Source organism: Heptranchias perlo, chromosome 17 (assembly GCF_035084215.1).
Source record: "Heptranchias perlo isolate sHepPer1 chromosome 17, sHepPer1.hap1, whole genome shotgun sequence".
NCBI classification, from domain to species: domain Eukaryota; kingdom Metazoa; phylum Chordata; class Chondrichthyes; order Hexanchiformes; family Hexanchidae; genus Heptranchias; species Heptranchias perlo.
The window spans coordinates 56,461,804-56,484,762 of NC_090341.1; the positions used below are offsets into that span (position 1 = coordinate 56,461,804).

The 22,959-nt window shown below is 54.2% G+C and overlaps 1 protein-coding gene across 1 annotated transcript in view; it reads left to right on the top strand.

Moving 5' to 3' along the window:
- LOC137334326 (aminoacylase-1B-like) overlaps window positions 1–15,878 on the top strand; it is a 51,410-nt gene extending 35,532 nt beyond the window's left edge. Inside the window, exons 10-14 of the mRNA XM_067999018.1 lie at window positions 5,752–5,896; window positions 7,576–7,644; window positions 10,058–10,137; window positions 11,813–11,873; window positions 12,578–15,878. Of these exons, the coding sequence (XP_067855119.1) occupies window positions 5,752–5,896; window positions 7,576–7,644; window positions 10,058–10,137; window positions 11,813–11,873; window positions 12,578–12,742 (520 nt within the window). The 3' untranslated portion in view covers window positions 12,743–15,878. The remainder of the gene's footprint in view (window positions 1–5,751; window positions 5,897–7,575; window positions 7,645–10,057; window positions 10,138–11,812; window positions 11,874–12,577) is intronic.
- The last annotated feature ends 7,081 nt before the right edge of the window (window positions 15,879–22,959 follow it).

Sequence of the window (22,959 nt, forward strand, 5' to 3'; positions counted from 1 at the left end):
CACCATGCACCAGTATCAAAATAAACCCAGACGCACAATGAGTTATTATGTAAGGAGTCTTACAACACCAGGTTATAGTCCAACAGCTTTATTGGAAATCACAAGCTTTCCTCTTTTGTCAGTTGAGTGCAGGGTTCCATAAAGCCACAGCATATATAGTCAGAGAACAATGCCTGGTGATCACAGATAATCTTTCCAACTGCCTGTTATCACACCTCGGCAGAGAGGTAATCACAGCATCAAAGGAGTGGATGGTGTTCAGACAGGGGAACATTACATCCAAGACTACTGAATACACAAATGGTCAGATGAGAGAGAGAGACTAAAGGCAGAGAGAGAGAGAGAGAATGACCAGTTGTATTAAAAACAGATAACTTTTTTTTCGCTGGTGGGGCTACATGAACCCAAGATCCCGGTTGAGGCCGTCCTCATGGGTGCGGAACCTGGCTATCAATTTCTGCTCGACGATTTTGCGTTGTCGTGTGTCTCGAAGGCCACCTTGGAGGACGCTTACCCGAAGATCGGTGGCTGAATGTCCTTGACTGCTGAAGTGTTCCCCGACTGGGAGGGAACCCTCCTGTCTGGCGATTGTTGCGCGGTGTCCGTTCATCCGTTGTCGCAGTGTCTGCATGGTCTCGCCGATGTACCATGCTCCGGGGCATCCTTTGCTGCAGGTCCTGTACAGTGAAGTAGTGCTCGAACTTGCGCACTGCACAGGACCTGAGAATGCCTGAGAAACCTAGGACTAGGACTGAGAATGCCTGAGAAACCTAGGACTAACTAAGCTGATGATGGAGGGCAGCATGTTTGTGTTTTCAAAAGTTGTTTGGTACAGTTCACAATATCAATTCAGACGGGTGAAGTTTGACCAATTTTCCACAGGAAGGTTTTGGAAAATGACTTGAGTTAAATGTCATGTTTTAAAACATAGTGTGTTCTTGCAAGTTAATTTAAAAAGTAGAGTCTTAGATGATAGGTAGTTAAGATGCTAATGATCTAGCTTTGATGTTGTTTCCTCATTGACTAAATAATGAACAATTTGTTAGCTAGTCTTGGTAGTCCATAAACACCTTCAACACATTGTGTTGGAGAATCACTGGCCCCAGGTTCTTGGCAAGAGGTTTAACAGGACACACCCTTCTGGCAAGAGATAAAACAGTCAGTGAGATTTAAAAAAAAATAAACAAAAAAAAGGTACAAAGTAGTACGGCCCAGGAATAGGCAAGGAGTTAGAAATCAGTTTGTTTCCATCAAGCAAGATGACCTGATGTGGGGAAGCATAGCATGTTCATTATTTTTATATTATAATGCAAAGACCATTTGAACTAAGTTAATCTGATCATAACTGTTGCTCTCCCTGAAATAAAGCAACTTAACGATTTCAATCACACTTTGACTCACAGAGTGTTCACCGAGTGTTTGCTCAGTCCACCTTCAGGGAGATTGAAAAGTGTCTTTTCGAATCCGGTCAAGCCCACAAGGAGATACAAATGCAATGTCCCTGGGTTACACACTGTACAGTGTGAATAACTCCCATATACTCAAACTGCTTAAGGGAGTGACCAAGGCCATTGAAAGCAAGAAGCTATCTACTGCAGGCCCAAATTTGTTGCAAGGCCCTTCAGCCCATTTGATCTCATCCTTCTCAAATACCAACTCTACTGCCTTCCCATTATAGTTCCCAGCTTGTAAACAAGTCCACTGCCCTTGCCTCAACCAGTCATCCTTGCACCTGTCCAGCTGTTGATCACCCTCTGTGCAAAAACAAAAACTCATTGCTCTCATCTCACTGCCTGTAGAGCCTGGATGCCTGCACCAATACTCCAGCTGTAGTCTAATAAGGGCCCCTGACCTCAGCTGATTGGTTATTAAAGGTTGGTGTCCTATTTACTTTGTTTATTGCTGTTTAGCTGAGATGAGTGATGAGCCAATTCCTCGTGGCGTGCCGGGGACGCGGCCGCCGCCATCCAGGCGTTGAAATCGGCGCTCGGCCCTGACTCCACTCGGGGTGTGGAGGCGGCTCAAGCGTGCGGAGCCATCCCGTCCGACCTGACCCCCGTTCGGACGGAATTCCTCCTCGGCGCCAAACCCCGGAACCTCCCTCGGAGGGCCGCGCCTCACAACTTGAGCCGTCTCTCGGAAATTCCCTCCGTGCCGTTTCACACCGCGCGGAGGGATTTCCTGTACGGGCTGCTCCTGCACACCATCCACTTCCTCGCCCTCGTCTCTCGCCCGGACACGCCCTGGCGTGCCATCCTGCCGTCCGGCGGAGACGAAGGTCCCCAGTGGGAGGCTCTCTATACAGGGGTCCTCCCGTGTTACTTTGGGGATCTGGGGTGGAGGGTGTTGCACGGAGCAGTCCCGTGCAATCGGCGGCTACGCCATTTTACGGACACCCAGGCCGCTTGCATTTTCTGCGGCCTGGAGGAGTCCGTTTTTCACTTGTACACTGGGTGTGCGAGACTGCAGCCCCTGTTCCATTATTTGGAGGGGCTGCTCCTCAAGTTCTGGCTGCACTTCAGTCCCACGCTCCTGATCTTTGGCCGCCCGGTGAGGAGGGGGGCGGGCAGGTCGGTGGACGTCCTCGAGGGCCTGCTCCTGGGCCTGTCCAAGGTGGCTATCCACAGGTCTAGGATGCTCGCGGTCCGTGGGGGCGGGCGCTCGGCCTGTCTGCCTCTCTTTCGCGGGTTGCTCCGCGCCCGGGTGGCCCTGGAGAGGGAGCACGCAGTGTCTGCCGGTACGCTTGAGGCTTTCCGCGACCGTTGGGCACCGCAGGGGCTGGAGTGCATCCTGGACGAGGCTAATAAAGTTTTAATTTGAAAACTTGGTTTTGGTTTCTTTGGGTTTTTAGTTCGTAAGCACACCCCACACCCCCCCTTCTTATAAAAGGGGGGCCTAATTTGGAGGGAAAAAAAAGAAAGGAAAAAAAAAAGAAAAAAAAAGTGATGAGCCAATAAACACCCCCAGGTTTCTTTAAACCTCCCCTTTCTGTCCTGCCCATGGAGTACATGTGCCTCCTATTATTACTCCCAATGTACTCAGCACTTTGTACCTGTCTGCATTGAGCTTCATTTGCCACTGATCAACCCAGGTGCAAATCCTGCTGAGCTCTCCTTCCCTACATTACAACAGTGACTACCCTTCAAAAGTACTTCATTAGCTGTGAAGTGCTTTTTTTTTCGTGGGCCTCGGACTATGCCTCAGGCTGATTGGGACATTTTCTTTTCTTTTTTTTTCTTTTTTCCTGTGATTTTAAGCCCCCCTTTTATAAGAAGGGGGGGGGGGGTATAGGGTGTGTTTAGGTGAGAAAACCAAAGAAACCAAAACCAAGTGTCAGATCAAAATTTTATTGTGACTGTCCAGGATGCACTCCAGCCCCTGCGGTGCCCACCGGTCGCGGAAAGCCTCAAGCGTTCCGGCAGACACCGCGTGCTCCATCTCCAGGGCCACCCGGGCGCGGAGAATTCCGCGGAAGAGCGGCAGACGGTCCGAGCGACCGCCCCCCGCGGGACACGACCAACCTGGACCTGTGGATGGCTGTGAAGTGCTTTAGGATGCCCTGAGGTTGTGAAGGGTGCTATATAGATGCAAATCTTTCTTTAATATCTTGACCTTCTTCTCTGAGTCCATGGTCAAACCCAGCTTGATGTCATCTTTAGTGCAGTCAGTAGGCTGAGTAAGGCACCTGAGATAAATGACACATTGTCTAGATGGACTGAGAATTAGTTTTAAAACAGAAGGCAGAGAGTTGGTGATCAATGGACAATACTCTGCCTGGGTAAAGTAATCAACGGGAACCCCTGTTGTGTGGATGATATGGAAGTGGGGGTCTGTCATGGTACGTTTGAACTTGACACAAGATTCTGTGGGCTGATAATAAATGGAAAGGAAATTGATTCAGACGGATTGGACCAATTATATAGATGGACCGAGATTTTAATGTGGATAAATATAGGATAATGAATATAGGGTGATTAGGGACATTAAACAGGATAAAATGGAAGGAGCCATTTTATTATATAAGGGAGGTAGGTGAAGTCTTGGCCCACCAAGATACAACAGCTACCACCCCAAAACAGGCAAATCCATTAAGATTTCAGGGAGGGGGTTGTCCAATGGTAGAAGCCGATAAGGGCAGGAATTAGGAGGTATCATTTCTCATAGTATGAAAGCTGTGAGGCGGTTACCAATAAGGCAACATCTGGAGAGCAATGGACCACAGTCATTACAAGCTCTGCTGACATTGTACAGATCACTGGTGAGACCAGTCTGGAGTCAGGTTTGCAGTTTTGGTCACCCTATCTCACAAAGAACATAGCTGCACTAGAGAGAGAGCTCGGAGCATACTGACCGGGATGGCCCAGCCTTCTGTGACCGAGTGAGGAAGAAAGGCTGAAAGGATAGAATGAGGGTAGATATGACAGCACTTCTAAAATAAGGTGGAAGTAAACAAGATGTTTAACTTGGACAGTGAACAGGACTAGAGGGCACAGGTACAGGACAATGAACACAGGACTAGAGGGCACAGGTACAGGACAATGAACACAGGACTAGAGGGCACAGGTACAGGACAGTGAACACAGGACTAGAGGGCACAGGTACAGGACAGTGAACACAGGACTAGAGGGCACAGGTACAGGACAGTGAACACAGGACTAGAGGGCACAGGTACAGGACAGTGAACACAGGACTAGAGGGCACAGGTACAGGACAATGAACACAGGACTAGAGGGCACAGGTACAGGACAGTGAACACAGGACTAGAGGGCACAGGTACAGGACAGTGAACACAGGACTAGAGGGCACAGGTACAGGACAATGAACACAGGACTAGAGGGCACAGGTACAGGACAACGTGTGCAGGACTAGAGGGCATAGGTACAGGACAATGATCACAGGATTAGAGGGCACAGGTACAGCACAATGTGCGCAGGACTAGAGGGCACAGATATAGGACCATGAGCACAGGATTAGAGAGTGCAGGTACAGGACAATATGCGCAGGACTAGAGGGCACAGGACAATGAGCGCAGGATTAGAGGGCACAGGTACAGGACAATGCTTAGGATTAGAGGGCACAGGACAATGAGTGCAGGATTAGAGGGCACAGGACAGTGAGCGCAGGATTAGAGAGTGCAGGTACCGGACAATGTGCGCAGGACTAGAGGGCACAGGACAATCAGCGCAGGATTAAAGGGCACAGGTACAGGACAATGCTCAGGATTAGAGAGCACAGGACAATGTGCGCAGGACTAGAGGGCACAGGTACACACACATGCACACTCTTTCCAGCGGGGCTCCTTCCGTGCTGTTCAGGAGTGGGAACACTGGCTTGAATAATCTCTGCCTACCTGCTATACTACCATAAATATTCTTCATGTTGGTGTGTCCCTCCCACACTGCGAGAGGGGCACTGAGATCAATTGTGACCATTACCATTGCAGCACAGACCATGGATCGAAAACAAGACCACCTGGTCTGTGAGACTCGGTTAACTGTGGCGTTTAGCTACTGCTCCTCTGGGGGAGCTGCACAGCACATCGTTTTGGTTACTTTTCTGGCCCACCCTCCAAGTAAAATGTCAGTCTAATTCGTACAGGTACTCCTGGCTTTGATGGTGCAGAGACTCCAGGGCTTGAATCCATGACAGGCTGATCCAGAAGTCAACATCACACCAGGAGACCCCAGACAGAGAGCATTTTCCACTTTGACCGGAGCTGGGCTTTAACCACTCTCTTGGTCTGTGTTCTAGGCTGAACTTGAGTGAGTGCCTGACTCTGGGAGATGTCACCACCGTCAACCTGACCTTCTTACAAGGAGGCGTGGCCTTTAACGTTGTCCCTGAGGAGCTGACGGCCAGCTTTGATATCCGGATCCCCCCCACCGTGGACCTCAAGGTACGACTCGGCCTATGCTTTTCAGTTTAATGGTTGACATCGACAAATGCAGATGTGCCTCGTATATCGGTAAATGGAGATATGTCTCATATATCAGTAAATAAAGACATGTCTCGTATATTGGTAAAGATAGATGTGTCTCGTATACAGATAAAGGGAGATGTGTCTCATATACAGGTAAAGGGTGTTTTGTGTCTCGTATACTGGTAAAGGGAGAGGTGTCTTGTATATTGGTAAATGGAGATCTGTCTCGTATATTGGTAAAGATAGATGTGTCTCGTATACAGGTAAAGGGAGATGTGTCTCATATACAGGTAAAGGGAGATGTGTCTCGTGTACAGGTAAAGGGTGTTTTGTGTCTCGTATACAGGTAAAGGGAGAGGTGTCTCATATACAGGTAAAGGGAGATGTGTCTTATATACAGGTAAAGGGAGACGTGTCTTATATACAGGTAAAGGGAGATGTGTCTTGTATGCTGATAAATGGAGACATGTCCCGTATACTGGTAAAGGGAGAGGTGTCTCGTATACTGGTAAATGGAGAGGTGTCTTGTATATTGGTAAATGGAGATCTGTCTCATATACAGGTAAAGGGTGTTTTGTGTCTCATATACAGGTAAAGGGAGAGGTGTCTCATATACAGGTAAAGGGAGATGTGTCTCATATACAGGTAAAGGGAGATGTGTCTTTTCTACAGGTAAAGGGAGATGTGTCTTGTATACTGATAAATGGAGACATGTCCCTTATACTGGTAAAGGGAGAGGTGTCTCGTATACTGGTAAATGGAGAGGTGTCTTGTATATTGGTAAATGGAGATGCGTCTTGTATGTTGGTAAAGGGAGATGTGACTTGTATGTTGGTAAAGGGAGATGTGTCTTGTATGTTGGTAAAGGGAGATGTGTCTCGTATACTGGTAAAGGGAGATGTGTCTCGTATACTGGTAAAGGGAGATGTGTCTCGTATACTGGTAAAGGGAGATGTGTCTCGTATATTGGTAAAGGGAGATGTGTCTCGTATACTGGTAAAGTGAGATGCATCTCGTATACTGATAAAAGGAGATGTGTCTCGTATACTGGTAAAGGGAGATGTGTCTCGTATACTGGTAAAGGGAGATGTGTCTCGTATACTGGTAAAGGGAGATGTGTCTCGTATATTGGTAAAGGGAGATGTGTCTCGTATACTGGTAAAGTGAGATGCATCTCGTATATTGGTAAAGTGAGATGCATCTCGTATATTGGGAAACGGAGACCTGTCTCGTATACTGGTAAATGGAGATGTGTCTCGTATATTGGTAAAGGGAGATGTGTCTCGTATACTGGTAAAGTGAGATGCATCTCGTATATTGATAAAGGGAGATGTGTCTCGTATACTGGTAAAGGGAGATGTGTCTCGTATACTGGTAAAGGGAGATGTGTCTCGTATACTGGTAAAGGGAGATGTGTCTCGTATATTGGTAAAGGGAGATGTGTCTCGTATACTGGTAAAGTGAGATGCATCTCGTATATTGGTAAAGTGAGATGCATCTCGTATATTGGGAAACGGAGACCTGTCTCGTATACTGGTAAATGGAGATGTGTCTTGTATATTGGTAAACGGAGACCTGTCTCGTATACTGGTAAAGGGAGATGTGTCTTGTATATTGGGAAATGAAAACCATTGTGACCCTCTGTCTTGTTTCAGGCATTTGAGGAACAAATCAAGACTTGGTGTCAGGAGGCAGGGGATGGAGTTGTCTACGAGTTTCATCAGGTAATAATAAGACAAACTGTAAATAGATCTCCACAGTTTATTTTTCAGTGAAATCTCAGCTTTATTTCCAACAATCCCGGATACCCTATGTCCGAGCTCCCATCAAACATGACGACTGTTGTAGTTTGTGCAGACTGGATCTTCTCAATACTGTGACCCTGTGTACAACATGGACTCCCCCTGTGTGGGCATTGTGTGTGTGTAGACTGGTCTCCCCCTGTGTGGGCACAGTGTGTGTAGACTGGTCTCCCCCTGTGTGGGCACAGTGTGTGTAGACTAGTCTCCCCCTGTGTGGGCACAGTGTGTGTAGACTGGTCTCCCCCTGTGTGGGCACAGTGTGTGTAGACTGGTCTCCCCCTGTGTGGGCACAGTGTGTGTAGACTAGTCTCCCCCTGTGTGGGCACAGTGTGCAGATTGGTCTCCCCCTGTGTGGGCACAGTGTGTGGACTGGTCTCCCCCTGTGTGGGCACAGTGTGTGTAGACTGGTCTCCCCCAGTATGGGCACAGTGTGTGTAGACTGGTCTCCCCCTGTATGGGAACAGTGTGTAGACTGGTCTCCCCCTGTATGGGCACAGTGTGTGTAGACTGGTCTCCCCCTGTGTGGGCACAGTGTGTAGACTGGTCTCCCCCTGTGTGGGCACAGTGTGTGTAGACTGGTCTCCCCCAGTATGGGCACAGTGTGTGTAGACTAGTCTCCCCCTGTATGGGCACAGTGTGTGTAGACTGGTCTCCCCCTGTATGGGCACAGTGTGTGTAGACTGGTCTCCCCCTGTGTGGGCACAGTGTGTGTAGACTGGTCTCCCCCTGTGTGGGCACAGTGTGTGTAGACTGGTCTCCCCCTGTATGGGCACAGTGTGTGTAGACTGGTCTCCCCCTGTATGGGCACAGTGTGTGTAGACTGGTCTCCCCCTGTATGGGCACAGTGTGTGTAGACTGGTCTCCCCCTGTATGGGCACAGTGTGTGTAGACTGGTCTCCCCCTGTGTGGGCACAGTGTGTGTAGACTGGTCTCCCCCTGTGTGGGCATAGTGTGTGTAGACTGGTCTCCCCCTGTGTGGGCACAGTGTGTGTAGATTGGTCTCCCCCTGTGTGGGCACAGTGTGTGTAGACTGGTCTCCCCCTGTATGGGCACAGTGTGTGTAGACTGGTCTCCCCCTGTATGGGCACAGTGTGTGAAGACTGGTCTCCCCCTGTATGGGCACAGTGTGTGTAGACTGGTCTCCCCCTGTGTGGGCACAGTGTGTGTAGACTGGTCTCCCCCTGTATGGGCACAGTGTGTGGATTGGTCTCCCCCTGTGTGGGCACAGTGTGTAGACTGGTCTCCCCCTGTATGGGCACAGTGTGTGTAGACTGGTCTCCCCCTGTGTGGGCACAGTGTGTGTAGACTGGTCTCCCCCTGTATGGGCACAGTGTGTGTAGACTGGTCTCCCCCTGTATGGGCACAGTGTGTGTAGACTGGTCTCCCCCTGTGTGGGCACAGTGTGTGTAGACTGGTCTCCCCCTGTGTGGGCACAGTGTGTGTAGACTGGTCTCCCCCTGTGTGGGCACAGTGTGTGTAGACTGGTCTCCCCCTGTGTGGGCACAGTGTGTGTAGACTGGTCTCCCCCTGTATGGGCACAGTGTGTGTAGACTGGTCTCCCCCTGTGTGGGCACAGTGTGTGTAGACTGGTCTCCCCCTGTGTGGGCACAGTGTGTGTAGACTGGTCTCCCCCTGTATGGGCACAGTGTGTGAAGACTGGTCTCCCCCTGTATGGGCACAGTGTGTGTAGACTGGTCTCCCCCTGTGTGGGCACAGTGTGTGTAGACTGGTCTCCCTCTGTATGGGCACAGTGTGTGTAGACTGGTCTCCCCCAGTATGGGCACAGTGTGTGTAGACTGGTCTCCCCCTGTGTGGGCACAGTGAGTGTAGACTGGTCTCCCCCTGTATGGGCACAGTGTGTGTAGACTGGTCTCCCCCTGTATGGGCACAGTGTGTGTAGACTGGTCTCCCCCTGTGTGGGCACTGTGTGTGTAGACTGGTCTCCCCCTGTATGGGCACAGTGTGTGTAGACTGGTCTCCCCCTGTGTGGGCACTGTGCGGTCAGTAAGTGTGTTGTGTGTTTGAGCCCAGGACACTGAGCTCTGTCCCCGGGTGAGTTAGTGGAACTCATTCTTTGAGGTGCTAGAACTCATGTCCTCGTCCCCTTCTCCATTAGGGGCGTGGACCAGGTAGCAGAGGGCCAGGGGCGAGCTTCTCTCTGATCTTCTCCCACTACTTCAGTGAGTCCTGGTACCACAGAGGAGTCTGGGAGCTCGGAGTATGGGAATCACAGTCAGGCTGCTATGTTCTCACTCACTGTTGGGAGGAGTTGGGTTTGAGGAGGGCTCTGTCTGTCATTGAAGGATAATTCACAGTTCTCTGTATTACCTGGCAGAAAAACATGGACCAGGCACTGACGTCAATCGACAAGTCGGACCCCTGGTGGAGCGCCTTCAGCAGCACCTGCCAGCAAATGTGAGTAATGGCAACTCTGCTACTGGAGGTGGGTAGGTGGGGTCTAGGGGGCTGTGAGGGGTCAGGGGCCTAGGTCACAGTTACCATCCGAACTGAGAAGGAATTACTGGAACATTGGATACTGACTGCAGGGCACTGCCCACCGAGGGGAAGGGACTGGGTACTGACTACTGTGGGTCTGTTACAGGGAGGGGCTGGGTACTGACTGCTGTGAGTCTGTTACAGTGAAAGACTGGGTACTGACTGCTGTGGGTCTATTACAGTGAGGGGCTGGGTACAGACTGCTGTGGGTCTATTACAGGGAGGGGCTGGGTACTGACTGCTGTGGGTCTATTACAGGGAGGGGCTGGGTACTGACTGCTGTGGGTCTATTACAGGGAGGGGCTGGGTACTGACTGCTGTGGGTCTATTACAGGGAGGGGCTGGGTACTGACTGCTGTGGGTCTATTACAGGGAGGGGCTGGGTACTGACTGCTGTGGGTCTGTTACAGTGAGGGGCTGGGTACTGACTGCTGTGGGTCTGTTACATTGAGGGGCTGGGTACTGACTGCTGTGGGTCTATTACAGGGAGGGGCTGGGTACTGACTGCTGTGGGTCTATTACAGGGAGGGGCTGGGTACTGACTGCTATGGGTCTGTTACAGGGAGGGACTGGGTACTGACTGCTGTGAGTCTGTTACAGTGAAAGACTGGGTACTGACTGCTGTGAGTCTGTTACAGGGAGGGACTGGGTACTGACTGCTGTGGGTCTGTTACAGGGAGGGACTGGGTACTGACTGCTGTGAGTCTGTTACAGTGAAAGACTGGGTACTGACTGCTGTGAGTCTGTTACAGGGAGGGACTGGGTACTGACTGCTGTGGGTCTGTTACAGTGAGGGACTGGGTACTGACTGCTGTGAGTCTGTTACAGCGAGGGGCTGGGTACAGACTGCTGTGGGTCTGTTACAGGGAGGGACTGGGTACTGACTGCTGTGGGTCTGTTACAGCGAGGGACTGGGTACTGACTGCTGTGAGTCTGTTACAGCGAGGGGCTGGGTACAGACTGCTGTGGGTCTGTTACAGGGAGGGACTGGGTACTGACTGCTGTGGGTCTGTTACAGGGAGGGGCTGGGTACTGACTGCTGTGAGTCTGTTACAGCGAGGGGCTGGGTACAGACTGCTGTGGGTCTGTTACAGGGAGGGACTGGGTACTGACTGCTGTGGGTCTGTTACAGGGAGGGACTGGGTACTGACTGCTGTGGGTCTGTTACAGGGAGGGACTGGGTACTGACTGCTGTGGGTCTGTTACAGCGAGGGGCTGGGTACTGACTGCTGTGGGTCTGTTACAGGGAGGGGCTGGGTACTGACTGCTGTGGGTCTGTTACAGGGAGGGACTGGGTACTGACTGCTGTGAGTCTGTTACAGCGAGGGACTGGGTACTGAGTGCTGTGGGTCTGTTACAGTGAGGGACTGGGTACTGACTGCTGTGGGTCTGTTACAGTGAGGGACTGGGTACTGACTGCTGTGGGTCTGTTACAGCGAGGGACTGGGTACTGACTGCTGTGGGTCTCTCTGTTACAGTGAAGGTTTGTGAGCTGATGGCAGGTTGTTTTTATTGACTTTCAGTCAGCTGAGTGTGTGGGGACAGGGCTGCAGTGTATGGGCCTCGCCTTACATCATTGTGTCTTGTGTTTCAGGGACATGACCCTGCAGTGTGAGATCTTCCCGGCCGCAACCGACAGTCGCTTCATTCGGGCCGTGAGTATCGCAGCTGGAGCCGGAGCTTAGCACCTATTCCAGTCCCTGCCAACTCCCCTCACCCCCAGCGCTGCACTGATCCTGTGTTTACCTGTTTGTCTCAGACTCGACGGGGGGGGGGGGGAAGGGTTACAGGGAAGATATTAGTGGAGGGTACGGGTGCTGTCCGGAGAGGGTTAGGGTGCTGTCCGGAGAGGGTTAGGGTGCTGTCCGGAGAGGGTTAGGGTGCTGTCCGGAGAGGGTTAGGGTGCTGTCCGGAGAGGGTTAGGGTGCTGTCCGGAGAGGGTTAGGGTGCTGTGTGGAGAGAGTTAGGGTGCTGTGTGGAGAGGGTTAGGGTGCTGTGTGGAGAGGGTACAGGTGCTGTGTGGAGAGGGTACAGGTGCTGTGTGGAGAGGGTACAGGTGCTGTGTGGAGAGGGTACGGGTGCTGGTTTGGGGGATATGGGTGCTGTGCAGAGGGGGTGTCAGTGGAGATTGGCTGGTATGACGCTGAGGAGGGCTTTAGCTTGCTGTCAGTGTTGTGACCCCTGGAGAGGGTATGGGTGCTGTCTGGAGAGGGTATGGGTGCTGGTTTGGGGGGTATGGGTGCTGGTTTGGGGGATGCTGTGTGGAGGGGGTGTCAGTGGGAATTGGCTGGTATGATGCTGAGGAGGGGTTTAGCTTGCTGTCAGGGTTGTGATCCCCCCATCCTCTCTCTCCCGACAGATCGGTTACCCGGCTATCGGATTCTCCCCCATGAACCGAACTCCGATCCTGCTGCACGATCACAACGAGTATCTGAACGAGAGAATCTTCCTGACGGGTATCAACATCTACACCAGCCTGATCCCTGCGCTCGCCAGCGTGTCACCCCTGGAGGGTGAAGCGTGAGAGAGAGCGGGGGTCCGGTGCACACCCCCCCTCCTAAACCCATAACCCTCCTCACTCACCCCCCCCTCCTCACCCACACCCCCCCTCCTCACCCCACACCCCCCCTCCTCACCCCACAGCCCCCCTCCTCACCCCACAGCCCCCCTCCTCACCCCACAACCCCCCTCCTCACCCCACAAACCCCCTCCTCATCCCACACCCCCCCTCCTCACCCCACAGCCCCCCCCTCCTCACCCCACAGCCCCCCCCTCCTCACCCCACAGCCCCCCCCTCCTCACCCCACAGCCCCCCCCCTCCTCACCCCACAGCCCCCCTCCTCACCCCACAAACCCCCTCCTCATCCCACACCCCCCCTCCTCATCCCACAGCCCCCCCCTCCTCACCCCACAGCCCCCCCTCCTCTCCCCACCCAATCCCCAACCTTACTGCAGCGACTGGCTGGTTTGGATCTCCTACAGAGTTACCTCATTTACCGAATGTTTCGATTATCACTCAGGCTTTTAATATATTGTGATTGGCCCTTTCTAGTTGAATGTCAGTGGACATTTTATCGACTGTCTTACTCTTTTTACACTTTTCAATCAGCTGGGTTTTATTCGGGCTCTTTCTAGACTTTTAATATGTTAGCTCCATACGGGAGTGTTTTTAAAAAAGAAAATACTTCTTCAGCCCCCCACTCACTTACTCACCCTCACTCACCCTCTCACCCTTACTCACCCACACTCACCCTCCCCTCTTTACGTTGCTGCTTTGCTGGGACACAATTGCCAGGTGCCCTTCAGTACCTCACCCCGAGTCTTCCTGTGCGAGACGGTGAGTGCCAGTGGGTTATTCACCGTGGAGGCATGGCAGCGCAGCCCGATATCTGCACCCATGCATTTCCAGCAGGTGTGGCTGGGCTGCGGGTACGTCAGCTCAATATTTCTCCTGTTCCCTCCACTCCTGCCAGGGGCCATGCCCTTCCTGGTGCACAGGGTGAGATCTGCTAACCGAGAACAAGGGGAGCTTTGGAATTCTCTTGCGTCATTCTCAGCGGACAGAGACGCTATGGACTTCCCCCCTCCCTCTCACCTTTGGCCAGCCCCCCTCCCCTCCCCACATGCCCCCCTCTCCACACCCCTACCAGCCCTGTCTGGGCATTGGAGTCATTTTCAGTCGCACTTTATACAAATTCATCTCTGGAGCTGCACCTGCGAGATGCTGGGTAAAGAAACCAGGCATCAGCAGAATCCCAGGGAGTAGGGAGACCAGGACCCCAGGGAGTAGGGAGATCAGGATCCCAGGGAGTAGGGAGATCAGGGTCCCAGGGAATGGAGAGATCAGGATCCCAGGGAGTAGGGAGACTAGGATCCCAGGGAATGGAGAGATCAGGATCCCAGGGAATGGGGAGACCAGGATCCCAGGGAGTAGGTAGACCAGGATCCCAGGGATAGGGAGATCAGGATCCCAGGGAATGGGGAGACCAGGATCCCAGGGAATGGGGAGACCAGGATCCCAGGGAATGGGGAGACCAGGATCCCAGGGAATGGGGAGACCAGGATCCCAGGGAGTAGGGAGACCAGGATCTCAGGGAGTAGGGAGACCAGGATCCCAGGGAATGGGGAGACCAGGATCCCAGGGAGTAGAGAGACCAGGATCCCAGGGAATGGGGAGACCAGGATCCCAGGGAATAGGGAGCGGTTTGATCCCAGAGAATAGGGAGCAGCAGAATCCCAGCAACTGGACCAGCCATATGAATACTGTGGCTACAAGAGCAGGTCAGAGGCTGGGTATTCTGCGGCGAGTGACTCACTTCCTGACTCCCCAAAGCCTTTCCACCATCTACAAGGCACAAGTTAGGAGTGTGATGGAATACTCTCCACTTGCCTGGATGAGTGCAGCTCCAACAACACTCAAGAAGCTCGACACCATCCAGGACAAGGCAGCCTGCTTGATTGGCACCCCATCCACCACCCTAAACATTCACTCCCTTCATCACTGGCACACTGTGGCTGCAGTGTGTACCATCCACAAGATGCACTGCAGCAACTCGCCAAGGCTTCTTCAACACCACCTCCCAAACCCTCAACCTTTACCACCTGAAGGACAAGAGCAGCAGGCACATGGGAACAACACCATCTGCACGATACCCTCCAAGTCACACACCATCCCGACTTGGAAATATATCGCTGTTCCTTCATTGTCGCTGGGTCAAAATCCTGGAACTCCCTACCTAACAGCACTGTGGGAGAACCTTCACCACACGGACTGCAGCGGTTCAAGAAGGCGGCTCACCACCACCTTCTCAAGGGCAATTAGGGATGGGCAATAGAGGGGACAGCACGATCCCAGTAGATAGAGAGAATTTGGGAGTAGAGGGGGCAGCACGATCCCAGTAGATAGAGGGGAGCTGGGTGTAGAGGGGCAGCACGATCCCAGTAGATAGAGGGGAGCTGGGTGTAGAGGAGCAGCACGATCCCAGTAGATAGAGGGGAGCTGGGTGTAGAGGAGCAGCACGATCCCAGTAGATAGAGGGGAGCTGGGTGTAGAGGGGACAGCACAATCCCAGTAGATAGAGGGGAGCTGGGTGTAGAGGGGCAGCACGATCCCAGTAGATAGAGGGGAGCTGGGTGTAGAGGGGGCAGCATGATCCCAGTAGATAGAGGGGAGCTGGGTGTAGAGGGGCAGCACGATCCCAGTAGATAGAGGGGAGCTGGGTGTACAGGGGGCAGCACGATCCCAGTAGATAGAGGGGAGCTGGGTGTAGAGGGGACAGAGCTGGGTGTAGAGGAGCAGCACGATCCCAGTAGATAGAGGGGAGCTGGGTGTAGAGGAGCAGCACGATCCCAGTAGATAGAGGGGACCTGGGTGTAGAGGGGCAGCACGATCCCAGTCGATAGAGGGGAGCTGGGTGTAGAGGGGCAGCACGATCCCAGTAGATAGAGGGGAGCTGGGTGGAGAGGGGGCAGCACGATCCCAGTAGATAGAGGGGGCAGCACAATCCCAGAGAATAGAAGCTTTGTGGGGAATGGGTCTTTATTCCTGGGATATGGATATAATTAGGATTTCAATCTGATTTAAATATGATTTTGTTCATCCAAAATAAAGCTTGATTGTAGTGCCATGGAAAGCAATGGTCTGCCAAACCTGAACTCCAGACTGTCTGCTGTCTCTGTCTCTTTCTATTGACGTATCTGTAACTCTAATAAAAAGAAAAATTGCAGGAATCCAACACAGAAACAAAAGATTCTGGATCCAAAAGCACAAAAGACGGGTGACTATTTTGATGGGGCCCTAGACAAAATCTGAGGAAATGGCTCACCAATTGTTGATCTGCCAACATGTGGCGTTTACCGAGAGGGACGAGGGATGGGGAATGCAGTGAGCCAATTATCTGAGCTCCCTATTGGTGCCAATGTGTCCCAGTTAAATAATAGTGAACAGACAGGGTGTGTCCTGACATGAGACAAACTGAGAGCAGCAGCCTCTGGTGACTTGTGCAGAGGCTTCTGAAATCCCCTCACCTGGACAAGATCTAGAAAAAACTCCATCTGATGTGATCTCTCTCACCTCTGGCTTCCAATTCTTCTCTCTCTCTCTCACCTCCAGCTTCCAACTTTTTTCTCTCTCTCTCTTAAACCTACAGCCTCCAATTCCTCTCTCCCTCCTCCAGCCTGCAACTCTTCTCCCTCTCACCTTCAGCTCCAACTCCTCTCTACCTCCTCCAGCCTCCAACTCTTCTCCCTCTCCTCTATCCTTCAACTTCTCGAACTCTCTCTTCCAGACTCCAACTCTTTTTTCTCTTTCCTCCAGCATCCAACTTTTCCCTCCGCTCCAGCCTCCAACTCCTCTCTGACACACCTCCAGCCTCCAACTTCTCTATCACTCTCTCACCTCCAGACCCAATTCCTCACTCTCCCTCACATCCAGCCTTCAACTCATCTCTGTCTCTCTCTACCTCACCTCCTGCCTCCAACAATGCTCTCTCTCTCCTTCAGCCTCCAACTCCTCACTCCCTCTTTCACCTCCAGCCTCCAACTCTTCTCTGTCTTTCTCTCCCACACCTCTAGCCTCCAACTCCTCTCCCGCTCTCCTCCAGCCTCAATTCTCTAACTCTCCCTTACTGCCAGCCTCCAACTCATCTCCCCTTTTCCTTCAGCCCCTAACTATTCTCTCTCAACAACTCCAGCCTCCAAATCTACTCTCTCCCTCTCTCACCTTGAACCAACAACTCCTCGCTCTCTCTTTCTCACCTCCAACCTCCAACTCATCTCCGTCTCTCTCACTTCAAGCCACCAAAACCTCACCTCCAACCTCCAACTTCTCTCCCTCTCTCACCTTCAGCCCCCAACTCCTCTCCCTCTCTCACTCCCAACTGCTCTCCCTCTCTCTCACTCCCAACTCCTCTCTCTCTCTCACTCCCAACGCCTTACTCCCACTCACCCTAACTCCTCTCTCCCTCTCTCACCTCCAGCTCCTCTCACCTCCAACTACTCTCCCTCTCCCTCTCCCCACCAGCCCCCAACACCTCTCCCTCTCTCACTCCCAACTCCTCTCCCTCTCTCTCACTCCCAACTCCTCCCTCTCTCTCACTCCCAACTCCTTTCTCCCACTCACCTTAACTCCTCTCTCCCACCTCCAGCTCCTCTCTCTCACCTCCAGCCCCCAACTCTCTCTCTCACCTCCAGCTCCCAACTCTCTCTCTCACCTCCAGCTCCCAACTCTCTCTCTCACCTCCAGCCCCCAACTCTCTCTCTCACCTTCAGCCCCCAACTCTCTCTCTCACTCACCTCCAGCCCCCAACTCTCTCTCACTCACCTCCAGCCCCCAACTCTCTCTCTCACCTCCAGCCCCCAACTCTCTCTCTCACCTCCAGCCCCCAACTCTCCCCCTCTCTCTCACCTCCAGCTCCCAACTCTCTCTCCCTCTCACCTCCAGCCCCCAACTCTCTCTCTCACCTCCAGCCCCCAACTCTCTCTCTCTCACCTCCAGCCCCCAACTCTCTCTCTCTCTCACCTCCAGCCCCCAACTCTCCCCCTCTCTCTCACCTCCAGCTCCCAACTCTCTCTCCCTCTCACCTCCAGCCCCCAACTCTCTCTCCCTCTCACCTCCAGCCGCCAAACTCTCTCTCTCTCTCTTACCTCCAGCTCACAACTCTCTCTCTCTCTCACCTCCAGCCCCCAACTCTCTCTCTCTCTCACCTCCAGCCCCCAACTCTCTCTCTCACCTCCAGCCCCCAACTCTCTCTCTCACCTCCAGCCCCCAACTCTCTCTCTCACCTCCAGCCCCCAACTCTCCCCCTCTCTCTCACCTCCAGCCGCCAAACTCTCTCTCTCTCTCTTACCTCCAGCTCACAACTCTCTCTCTCTCTCACCTCCAGCCCCCAACTCTCTCTCTCTCTCACCTCCAGCCCCCAACTCTCTCTCTCACCTCCAGCCCCCAACTCTCTCTCTCACCTCCAGCCCCCAATTCTCTCTCTCTCACCTTCAGCCCCCAACTCTCTCTCTCCCTCACCTCCAGCCCCCAACTCTCTCTCTCTCTCTCACCTCCAGCTCCCGACTCTCTCTCTCTCTCTCACCTCCAGCCCCCAACTCTCTCTCTCTCTCTCTCCCTCACCTCCAGCCCCCAACTCTCTCTCTCTCTCTCTCACCTCCAGCCCCCAACTCTCTCTCTCTCTCTCACCTCCAGCTCCCAACTCTATCTCTCTCTCTCTCTCTCACCTCCAGCTCCCAACGCTCTCTCTCTCTCACCTCCAGCCCCCAACTCTCTCTCTCACCTCCAGCCCCCAACTCCCTCTCTCTCTCCCTCACCTCCAGTCCCCAACTCTCTCTCTCTCCCTCTCCCTCACCTCCAGCCCCCAACTCCCTCTCTCTCTCACCTCCAGCCCCCAACTCTCTCTCTCTCTCTCTCCCTCACCTCCAGCGCCCAACTCCCTCTCTCCCACCTCCAGCCCCCAACTCCCTCTCTCCCTCTCTGACCTCCAGCCCCCAACTTTCTCTCTCTCACCTCCAGCCCCCAACTCCCTCTCTCCCTCTCTGACCTCCAGCCCCCAACTTTCTCTCTCTCACCTCCAGCCCCCAACTCCCTCTCTCTCTCACCTCCAGCCCCCAACTCTCTCTCTCTCTCTCTCCCTCACCTCCAGCGCCCAACTCCCTCTCTCCCACCTCCAGCCCCCAACTCCCTCTCTCCCTCTCTGACCTCCAGCCCCCAACTTTCTCTCTCTCACCTCCAGCTCCCAACGCTCTCTCTCTCTCACCTCCAGCCCCCAACTTTCTCTCTCTCACCTCCAGCCCCCAACTCTCTCTCTCTCTCACCTCCAGCCCCCAACTCTCTCTCTCTCTCACCTCCAGCCCCCAACCCTCACTCTCTCTCACACCTCCAGCCCCCAACTCTCTCTCTCTCACCACCAGACCCCAACTCTTTCTCTCACCTCCAGCCCCCAACTCTCTCTCCCTCTCACCTCCAGCCGCCAAACTCTCTCTCTCTCTCTTACCTCCAGCTCCCAACTCTCTCTCTCTCACCTCCAGCCCCTAACTCTCTCTCTCACCTCCAGCCCCAACTCTCTCTCTCACCTCCAGCCCCCAACTCTCTCTCTCACCTCCAGCCCCCAACTCTCTCTCTCACCTCCAGCCCCTAACTCTCTCTCTCACCTCCAGCCCCCAACTCTCTCTCTCACCTCCAGCCCCAACTCTCTCTCTCACCTCCAGCCCCTAACTCTCTCTCTCACCTCCAGCCCCAACTCTCTCTCTCACCTCCAGCCCCCAACTCTCTCTCTCACCTCCAGCCCCTAACTCTCTCTCTCACCTCCAGCCCCCAACTCTCTCTCTCACCTCCAGCCCCCAACTCTCTCTCTCTCACCTCCAGCCCCCAACTCTCTCTCTCTCTCTCTCCCTCACTTCCAGCCCCCAACTCTCTCTCTCTCTCTCTCACCTCCAGCTCCCAACTCTCTCTCTCTCTCTCACCTCCAGCTCCCAACGCTCTCTCTCTCTCACCTCCAGCCCCCAACTCTCTCTCTCTCTCTCTCCCTCACTTCCAGCCCCCAACTCCCTCTCTCTCTCCCTCACCTCCAGTCCCCAACTCTCTCTCTCTCTCTCTCTCTCTCACCTCCAGCCCCCAACTCTCTCTCTCTCCCTCTCTCTCACCTCCAGCTCCCAACGCTATCTCTCACCTCCAGCCTCCAATTCTCTCTCTCTCACCTTCAGCCCCCAACTCTCTCTCTCCCTCACCTCCAGCCCCCAACTCTCTCTCTCACCTCCAGCCCCCAACTCTCTCTCTCTCACCTCCAGCCCCCAATTCTCTCTCTCTCACCTTCAGCCCCCAACTCTCTCTCTCCCTCACCTCCAGCCCCCAACTCTCTCTCTCACCTCCAGCCCCAACTCTCTCTCTCACCTCCAGCCCCCAACTCTCTCTCTCACCTCCAGCCCCTAACTCTCTCTCTCACCTCCAGCCCCCAACTCTCTCTCTCACCTCCAGCCCCCAACTCTCTCTCTCTCACCTCCAGCCCCCAACTCTCTCTCTCTCTCTCTCCCTCACTTCCAGCCCCCAACTCTCTCTCTCTCTCTCTCACCTCCAGCTCCCAACTCTATCTCTCTCTCTCTCTCACCTCCAGCTCCCAACGCTCTCTCTCTCTCACCTCCAGCCCCCAACTCTCTCTCTCACCTCCAGCCCCCAACTCCCTCTCTCTCTCCCTCACCTCCAGTCCCCAACTCTCTCTCTCTCTCTCTCTCTCTCACCTCCAGCCCCCAACTCTCTCTCTCTCCCTCTCTCTCACCTCCAGCTCCCAACGCTATCTCTCACCTCCAGCCTCCAATTCTCTCTCTCTCACCTTCAGCCCCCAACTCTCTCTCTCCCTCACCTCCAGCCCCCAACTCTCTCTCTCACCTCCAGCCCCCAACTCTCTCTCTCTCACCTCCAGCCCCCAATTCTCTCTCTCTCACCTTCAGCCCCCAACTCTCTCTCTCCCTCACCTCCAGCCCCCAACTCTCTCTCTCACCTCCAGCCCCCAACTCTCTCTCTCACCTCCAGCCCCCAACTCTCTCTCTCTCACCTCCAGCCCCCAATTCTCTCTCTCTCACCTTCAGCCCCCAACTCTCTCTCTCCCTCACCTCCAGCCCCCAACTCTCTCTCTCTCTCTCACCTCCAGCTCCCGACTCTCTCTCTCTCTCTCACCTCCAGCCCCCAACTCTCTCTCTCTCTCTCTCCCTCACCTCCAGCCCCCAACTCTCTCTCTCTCTCTCTCACCTCCAGCCCCCAACTCTCTCTCTCTCTCTCACCTCCAGCTCCCAACTCTATCTCTCTCTCTCTCTCTCACCTCCAGCTCCCAACGCTCTCTCTCTCTCACCTCCAGCCCCCAACTCTCTCTCTCACCTCCAGCCCCCAACTCCCTCTCTCTCTCCCTCACCTCCAGTCCCCAACTCTCTCTCTCTCCCTCTCCCTCACCTCCAGCCCCCAACTCCCTCTCTCTCTCACCTCCAGCCCCCAACTCTCTCTCTCTCTCTCTCCCTCACCTCCAGCGCCCAACTCCCTCTCTCCCACCTCCAGCCCCCAACTCCCTCTCTCCCTCTCTGACCTCCAGCCCCCAACTTTCTCTCTCTCACCTCCAGCCCCCAACTCCCTCTCTCCCTCTCTGACCTCCAGCCCCCAACTTTCTCTCTCTCACCTCCAGCCCCCAACTCCCTCTCTCTCTCACCTCCAGCCCCCAACTCTCTCTCTCTCTCTCTCCCTCACCTCCAGCGCCCAACTCCCTCTCTCCCACCTCCAGCCCCCAACTCCCTCTCTCCCTCTCTGACCTCCAGCCCCCAACTCTCTCTCTCTCTCTCTCTCACACCTCCAGCCCCCAACTCTCTCTCTCTCACCTCCAGCCCCCAACTCTCTCTCTCTCTCTCACCTCCAGCCCCCAACTCTCTTTCTCTCTCTTTCACCTCCAGCCCCCAACTCTCTCTCTCTCTCTCACCTTCAGCCCCCAACTCTCTCTCTCTCACCTCGTCCCCAACTCTCTCTCTCTCTCTCTCCCTCTCATACCTCCAGCCCCCAACTCTCTCTCTCTCACCTCGAGCCCCCAACTCTCTCTCTCTCTCTCACCTCCAGCCCCCAACTCTCTCTCTCTCTCACCTCTAGCCCCCAACTCTCTTTCTCTCTCTCTCACCTCCAGCCCCCAACTCTCTCTCTCTCTCTCAGCTCCAGCCCCCAACTCTCTCTCTCTCTCTCACCTCCAGCCCCCAACTCTCTCTCTTTCTCTCTCTCTCACCTCCAGCCCCCAACTCTCTCTCTCTCTCTCTCACCTCCAGCCCCCAACTCTCTCTCACCTCCAGCCCCCAACTCTCTCTCTCTCTCTCACCTCCAGCCCCCAACTCTCTCTCTCCCTCACCTCCAGCCCCCAACTCTCTCTCTCCCTCACCTCCAGCCCCCAACTCTCTCTCTCTCACCTCTAGCCCCCAACTCTCTTTCTCTCTCTCTCACCTCCAGCCCCCAACTCTCTCTCTCTCTCTCACCTCCAGCCCCCAACTCTCTCTCTCTCACCTCCAGCTCCCAACTCTCTCTCTCTCTCTCCCTCACCTCCAGCCCCCAACTCTCTCTCTCTCTCTCCCTCACCTCCAGCCCCCAACTCTCTCTCTCTCTCTCTCACCTCCAGCCCCCAACTCTCTCTCTCTCTCTCTCACCTCCAGCCCCCAACTCTCTCTCTCTTACCTCCAGCTCCCAACTCTATCTCTCTCTCCCTCACCTCCAGCCCCCAACTCTCTCTCTCTCTCTCTCACCTCCAGCCCCCAACTCTCTCTCTCTCTCTCTCACCTCCAGCCCCCAACTCTCTCTCTCTTACCTCCAGCTCCCAACTCTATCTCTCTCTCTCTCACTCACCTCCAGCTCCCAACTCTCTCTCTCTCTCTCTCTCACCTCCAGCTCCCAACTCTCTCTCTCTCTCTCTCTCACCTCCAGCCCCCAACTCTCTCTCTCACCTTCAGCCCCCAACTCCCTCTCTCTCTCTCCCTCACCTCCAGTCCCCAACTCTCTCTCTCCCTCACCTCCAGCCCCCAACTCCCTCTCTCTCTCACCTCCAGCCCCCAACTCTCTCTCTCTCTCTCCCTCACCTCCAGCCCCCAACTCTCTCTCTCTCTCCCTCACCTCCAGGCCCCAACTCCCTCTCTCTCTCTCCCTCACCTCCAGTCCCCAACTCTCTCTCTCTCTCTCCCTCACCTCCAGCGCCCAACTCCCTCTCTCACCTCCAGCCCCCAACTCCCTCT